Source organism: Puntigrus tetrazona, chromosome 6 (assembly GCF_018831695.1).
Source record: "Puntigrus tetrazona isolate hp1 chromosome 6, ASM1883169v1, whole genome shotgun sequence".
NCBI classification, from domain to species: Eukaryota; Metazoa; Chordata; class Actinopteri; order Cypriniformes; family Cyprinidae; genus Puntigrus; species Puntigrus tetrazona.
This window is the reverse complement of record NC_056704.1, coordinates 23,008,302-23,016,132: the sequence shown is the minus strand read 5'-3', so window position 1 is coordinate 23,016,132 and position 7,831 is coordinate 23,008,302. Positions and strand designations below refer to the sequence as shown.

The 7,831-nt window shown below is 37.8% G+C and overlaps 1 protein-coding gene across 1 annotated transcript; it reads right to left on the bottom strand.

Annotated features, from left to right (window-relative positions):
• Positions 1 to 509: 509 nt before the first annotated feature.
• On the bottom strand, positions 510 to 7,340 carry oxtrb (oxytocin receptor b). Its single transcript, XM_043241198.1, has 3 exons — positions 7,236 to 7,340; positions 5,697 to 6,750; positions 510 to 3,736 (listed from the first exon to the last, which is right to left on the bottom strand). The coding sequence occupies exons 2-3, from the start codon at positions 6,616 to 6,618 to the stop codon at positions 3,510 to 3,512; spliced, it is 1,149 nt and encodes a 382-aa protein (XP_043097133.1). The 5' UTR covers positions 6,619 to 6,750; positions 7,236 to 7,340; the 3' UTR covers positions 510 to 3,509.
• Between the last annotated feature and the right edge of the window lie 491 nt (positions 7,341 to 7,831).

Genomic DNA, 7,831 nt, shown 5'->3' with positions numbered 1-7,831 from the left:
TCGTAATGAGGTTTTAATGTGCTTCTGTTCCAGATATGACTGATGAGTCTGTACATAAAGTGGTGGTATTAGATAATTTATGATTAAAATGTGCCGTCTCTCTGTTCATGCACCAAACATCAGGCTATTCCGAGATAGATTTTCATTTTGTTCAAATTTATATGCGTGATGTGACCTGTTTCATTCCCGTTTTAATTGCATATATGGCAACGCCGTTTCCATCAACAATTGAAAAGATGTCTTATTCATTTACTTCCGTTCTTGAAAAGTAAATGATTGGATTCATACCGAGGATAATTGACTCTTGTTCATGTGAGCTCACATCTTCTCATTGGTAATAATGAAAACTCGGATGTCTTCTTTGCTTCTATCCCTCTGGTTTGAAATTTGAAGTTGATTGTTTTGACAGCGTGTGTTTAAATTCAGTTACAAAAAAACCCTATATCCTGTAAATACATTTCTCCAACAGAAATCGATCGTGTTCATTCATATCCATAACCACAGTCAAATACATTTGTTAGAACACACAGTTTAATAAATAAGATTACATTCAAGTGAATCACAGCCGTATTGAGGTGCTGTGAGAACAATATTTACAGTATATTTTTACAAAATACTGATGAGGGAACACCCCTGGAACATCAAAACCACTGAATGGTCACAAAAAAATTAAAAATGTTCTCATCATTTACTCACCTTCCAATCCAAACTGGTATGACTTCTACCTAACTAATCTCTGAGCTGCTCTTCTTCTTCAAGAAAGCATATTGTTGTCAGGCTTCATGAAAGCGGCATAAAAGTCCATTCAAGCGCAACAAAGTCTTCTAAAGCCATGCAATAGCTTTTAAGATGTTATTTAATGTAACTCCTGTAGTCCGTGTGAATGGCTGCAAAGAATGTAACAGCTATACTTTAAAACCCTTAATCCCGTTGATATGTGATCTGCAAATGGCGTGAAAATTAAATGGGCTTGGAACAACATGAAAGTGAGTAAATTACCACACAATTTTCACTTTTGGGTGAACTGTTCCCCCTTAAAAAAGAAAACAAGTTATTTCTTCTCCCTCTCTCTCACACACACACATTTGTTTCGGTGAATTGTGGGGACTTTCTATAGACTTCTATTACTTTTATACTGACCAAACTATATTTATTGCATAACCCAACCCTAACCTTAAACATATCCCTTATGGAAAACCTGGTTGCATTGTCAGACTTTCAGATAAACATCATTTACTATTTTTAATATTTTCCCATCATGGGGATCGCAGGCCAGTCCCCACATGTCAAAAATGTCAAGTTTTACTATCTTTGTGGTGACATTTGGCACACACACACACACACACACACACACACACACACACACACACACACACACACAGAGACATTCATGTAGGAAAAAGTGCTAATTCTGAATTTACTGTTATTAGGTGTGATTTGTTACTTCATATAATAACAGGATAAAAGATGCGGAATTTGTAAAAGTTGAGACATAGTCAACTGAATATATGCTGTATTTCTTTAAAGAGTATTATCTGATCTGTTAAAATTCTGAAATGCAAATATTTTCTACATTTGTCCTCAATGCTTGATCTGAAAACATAACAGAATGAATTTTATTGGAGTTTTAAAATTTGGCAGGAGAAACATAATTCATATAATCTTTATTTCTCATTAAAATCCTTATACTTATTTTTGGGCATTCTTTATCCATCATCCTTCCATCACCACTTTTATTTATACGTACTTGAAACAGACTTTGGTTTATCCGAGAAAAAAAATCTGCCATTGTGAGAATTTCTGCATGCATGTTTGGAATGTTGTGAGGGTAAATAAATTATATAAATAACATAATAAATACATTAAAAGGAATAGTTACCTAAAAATGAAAATTAGCACAATCTTTACTCTCTCTCAGATGGTCAAAGATGTTGACTGGAGTGGGGTAGATTATTTGTGGATTATCGTGATGTTATCATGCATTGTTTGGTCTCTCATTCTGACGGCACCCATTCACTCATTGATGAGCAACTAATCTACATTTCTCCAAATCTGTTTTACGATGAAGAAACAAAGTAATCTACATCTTGAATGATCAAAAGGTGAGAAAATTTTCAGCAAATTTTCACTTTTGTGAACTGTTCCTTTAGACATACAACATAAAATGACTCCCACAGGCCTACAGAGAATAAGTGGTTTAGAGAGGAGATGGATGTAAATACCCAATCTGTTCTCATAAAAATATGTGCGCTGTTTTTACCTGCGTTACTGCACGTTTCACCACAGTTTCAAAGAGAAATATCCACTGAGTTGCAAAAAAACGCAGATCCTCACAGATACGTGAACCCTGGCACATTTTGATATTACATTGATATAGGTTTTTATTGCAGCGCTTCAGAATTGAAATATCCGTGGACTAAAAGTTCATGCCCTACCATGTTGAAAACCCTAAACCTAGCCAATAGTGCTAACAAATGCAAAACTGGTGTAAAAATGCATTTGTTGATACAAAATTTCCATTTCAACTTCCTTTTACACGGATTTGAACTGTTTCGTCACCTCTCAAGTATATCGCTGTACTCCATGAACTACCGCACAAACCTACCATCTATGAAAACCCATGGAAACATTGCCCTCCAAAAGTTTGGAAACACCACTGGCAAAGTGTGCTTTTTGATAATATCAGCGTAAATCCTTATCATTTTTGGTGCAAATACTGTACATTAAAGTAACTTGACATTATCATTGAAGACCAGCAATAATACATTTGAATTTGGATATAATAATGGCGTAAGAACCGTCCAACCAGTGTGAATCATCTTTGGGCAATCCTTCAGGAGGCTTGGAGTGATATACCAAGCCAATGTTTGAATGCAGAGCTCTAATAGCTGCTAATGGTGGATATTTTGATGAATCGAAACCGTAAGTATTTTCTATGTATAAATTATTTGTGTAATAAAATGTTTTCGTGGTTTGTGTTGTCCCTTATCAGTGCAAAATGATCCCTTTTCTAGCGAGTTCCCGAACTTTTGGAGAGCAGTGTATGAAGCTGGATATGTGTGGTGATAACTTTCAAAAGCATTAGTTTTCAAATATCCCAGTATATTAATATTGTTTGGAAGTCACAGCATGATATTCTTTAAGTAACTGTGCGAAAATAATGCTTTATTAATTAAGACTGCGTAAAGGAATAAAAGGTGTCTTACTGTCACTAGTGATCATTTCTTTTGGAAACTGTAGTGATATGTACTCGTTGGTACGTATTTCGTCTCTTACTTAAAAGCGCACCAAAGTGGTAAATACCTCTTGTATCAAAGACAGCTACAGGTCAAGCATTACATGTAAAAGATACACATTTTAAGCTGAAGAAGATTGGAGATTATCCATGGCTAACGTATCTGAGGTTTACGCCACACCTGTAAAAATCATTTGAAATGATTCCTTAGCTTATGTTATCTTATTGTTCTGGCCATGACGCTAATGCGAACTGCATGTATTCTAACTTCCTCTCATGCTGTAGAGGACTGCGTCACGCTCTTCTGGCTGCTGGTGCTCCTCACTGCACCCGTGCCTGAATGGCTCTTAGATCTCCATTGCCTCGTACAGCCGCAGTGTGAAGCCGTAAGACAGCGCTGCATGAGATCCCAGAACAGATGACCAGCGAAAAACATGTAGATCCAGGGGTTACAGCAGCTGTTGAGACTGGCCAGAAGCATCGCAATAATGAACGCCATAGCTATCAGAGACGAGACATAAAAGTTAGTGACATACAGGTTATGTGGCCACTAAACACAATGATTGATTTTACGTCCTTAGGCAGGTCTATTAACGTTATGTTTAATGTCACTATTATGTTAGTATATATATATATATATATATATATATATATATATATATATATATATATATATATATATATATATATATATAAAGATGTCTAAAGAGTACACATTTTAATACAGTTTTTAAATAACATGATGCTGGAGTAATTCTATATGAGGTTTCATAATGCTTCCGGCAAATAATGTACTGTGGGCAACCATGTCTATGGTCATGCATTCATTACACTGTTGATGTTCTGAAAATCCTCATTGAAACCAGTCCCTGTCGGGTCAAGATGTGCAGACTGGGTCTTTTTCCAAATAAAAAAAAAAAACAACCTAATGACAAGGGCCGGAGCTCTCTCTAAGAACATGCAGTCTCTGTCTCTAAAATAAGTACGAAATGGACTGATGGACTGATGCCGTGCACTTTGGTATATTAATGGTATTTGGCATATTTTTTGGTCTATTTTGCAGCTTGAAAAGAGTTGTGGGCTGATTCTTAATAAAAATATGCTTGTTTCCACATAAAAATCATTTTTTAAAAGATACAAGAAATAACACGTTTATTTTTACATTTTCTGCTGGACATAAGATTTTAATATCTAATTTGACATATATTGTCCTTTCAAGTTCAATTCATTGCTGAAACTGCAATTATACTGAATTGGATTATTTCAAACTTATTGCTGTAATATATTAGATCATTATGCTTCAGCTATGATGGTCATTATATAATTTTCTTTTCATAAGATTAAAGTCCAGAATGTGGATAGTCTCTCATTTGTCAGGGTTTCTCCTGTATTATTTGCTTGTACATTACAGTGACATCGATAGTGAAAATCTCGGGTGCATTTCTACTATCCATCCAAGGTTCTAGGTTAAAATATCCACATTTTGAGTGTTGTTTTGCAGCCCACTGTATACATATTTAGCATTTATCTTGATGAAGTAACCCTAACTACACCCCTTTTATTGTGGAGGAGTAATAATGAGCAGGGGTGGGAAAGGAAATGTGCAGCAGATGGATTCCTTGCAGTCGTGTCCATTTGGGCCTTGTGGGTTTGATAACAGCACACGACCTCCTCACAAATTATACGGAAATGGCACTCCTCATGATCGAGACAGGATAAAGAGGAACCGTTTGATGTCATGCTACATTTACTTTACCAAAACTACCTGAGGGTGTCTTAAGACACGTGTAGCCTGTTCCCTATTTATGCTCTCATTTCATCAATCTCTGTATGTATTTTACTTTGCGAAATGTTTTTGGATTCATGCAACACTCAATGGGAAAGAGTTAAAAAGAGACACAGAAGAGCACCAAAGAATAAAAAGCATTAAATTATTCAGTAACAATTTTATCTACGGCTGGGTTTAGGTATATCTTAGGTTACACAAGACTCTTCTGTATATTAAATATCTTTGTTTATTGCCATATAATTGATTTCTCATGCTCTTTTAAACTCATAGATTTTAAGAAAGCTACATAACCCGCAGATTAAATGGATATAAATTCTTTTTATTACTGTTTGAGTATATGATCAGGGCCTAGGAATCCTAATTTCAAAGGTCTTATGCGTTGTTTACAATGCACGGATGAGCATTTTAATACATTACTTTGTAAATATGAATAGAACTTTTAAAAAGCATTTTCTTGCTTTTTTGAGGCACAAACGGTCTATTATTTCCAGGCTTTCAATGGCTGTGATATTTATATTTGCATTAAATAGCCAAATACCAACTACCAATAGACGTCTTTTGTGAAATGTACTGCTTGAAATGTTATCAGAATTAAATTTTTCTATGCATCTGTATCACGGGCTACACGTGTTATGGCATATTCATCTACAAATCTTTAACATCCCGCATTACCTTCTCTTGGAGCCATTGGATCCCAGGCGGACCACATCTGGACGAAGAAAAAAGGCGTCCAGCATATGATATAAGCCAGGACGATCACGAAAGTCATTTTCACCGTCCTGATCTTAGCTTTGGAGATCAGCTTGACGCTGCTGACGCGGGAGAGCGCGGTGCCCTTGGCTGGCCTCGGGGTCAAGGACAGACACTGGTCTCGCCGGGTCTTCAGCTTAAAGTTTTGCCATATCTTGTAACTGATAAGTCCATAACAAACGCTTAAAATGGCTACGGGGATGATGTAGATCGTGAGACTAATCCACGTCACGTAAGCCTTCGCGCCCCAGGGCTGAACAAAATCCCCCCAGCAGTCGAAGACACCGTCGCCCACCTCTCTGAGGGAGAAGATGTACACCTGCGGCAAACTGAAGAGAAGGCTTATAATCCAAGAGGCCAGCACGAAAAAACGGTCCTTTCGACGGCGCAGGGATCGCAGAGGCTGCCATATAGCCAAACATCTGTCTATAGACATCAGCACGAGCATGTAAGTGGACGCAAACATGCCGACCACCTGTAGGTACTTCACCAAGCGGCACAAAAAGTCTGGTCCGTAAAAGCGAAAGGTGATGTCCCAGATAAGTTGGGGGAGAACTTGAAAAACCGCCACCACCAGGTCAGCTATGCTCAAGTGTTTCATGAAATAGTACATCCGCGACTGACCGTGTTTACTCGTCTGGATAGCCACGAGGACGCACAGGTTTCCGGCGAGCGCCAGCAGCAGAATCAACACCAGGACGGTTACTTCGACTTTCGCCACTTCTTCGTTGCGCTTCAGGGGATTTACGGTTTGGTTCAATCCCCTGCTTCCGTGTGCCTTGCTTGAATTTGTCCAGGAGTCGTTGAAGGTCCAGTAAACCGTTTCTTTCAGCAGGCTCTCCATTGTGCGTCAAAAAAAAAAGAGAGAAGCGCGTCCGAGCGCGCTGCTGTGGCGGCACTCACGCGCTATATATCGCTGCACATGTGTGGAAAGATGCCTTTGAGATGTGCGTTTAACACCATAAGTTGATGTTCACTGCAAAATGAAGATTAAAGAATTTCAAGATTGTGTTTTTTTTCTTTCGTTTCGTCTTGCGCAATCTATCTATCGCAGACAACATGAAAAGTTACAATAACGCCAATGTTCAAGTTCTGACCGATTAGGAGCTGTTGCTATGGTTACCTCTTAGCGCCAGATTGCTGTTCGCGCGCGTCTAACTTTCGTGGTTAATGACAAATTTAAAAAAATCCAATTAAAACTGACACGTTTCTAAACAGCACGCTCAATACAAAAACAGCCCTTTCCTTTGAGTTCCTTTTTTGCAAGTCCATGTAATCCGCGTTTTTTTTTTTTAACACAGAGCATAGCCTATAATAAACAACGTTTATAATAACCGTGTTTAGCTGTGATTTTAGTAACAAATACCAATACCGGTTGCCTATATAATATGCATTAAAATAGTTCATTTAAAATATTCAAAAAAGTCATTGTTACAATAATAGTTCATAAAAAATACTTACCCTAAATGTATTTCGAGAGAGATCCATTCTGTATATCATGGGTTTGAAATAAATGCATCATTGATGTATAGAGTGCTCGGATACAGCAGCTCTGCCTGCTCAAATCTCAAAGCAAGCAGTTATATGAGGGTGCACTGGGAGGATTTTCCTGGCCTGCACTTACACATTTCTGCCACCGAGTGCCATGGCGCTGTGCTGGAATATCACATGTATTTTACCATTATGATATTTATAGAAACAATCAACAGCTAATGCGTGGCCCAGTAGGAGAGACAGGGTCTAGCTGTCAGAAGCAATTTCAGCCAACTGCAGAATCCCATTGTGGCAACTTACCCCAGATACTGAGACAACATGCCCCGATAACAGGTTCAGTGTGTCAAATGAACTGTAAAACTTCAAACCTATACTGAAACCAACCTTCAAAAATATAAATAAACAGACAATGAAAATAGACTAAGCTCTGTTTCTTCAGCGCGTAGTGATTGGGTGTAAAATAACGACACCAATTCGCTGAAGAGGATCTATTTTGGTGACGCCATGCTAAATTTGTCCACATCTATTAAGATATGCTTGAATAGCCTAAGGGTTAAATCAAC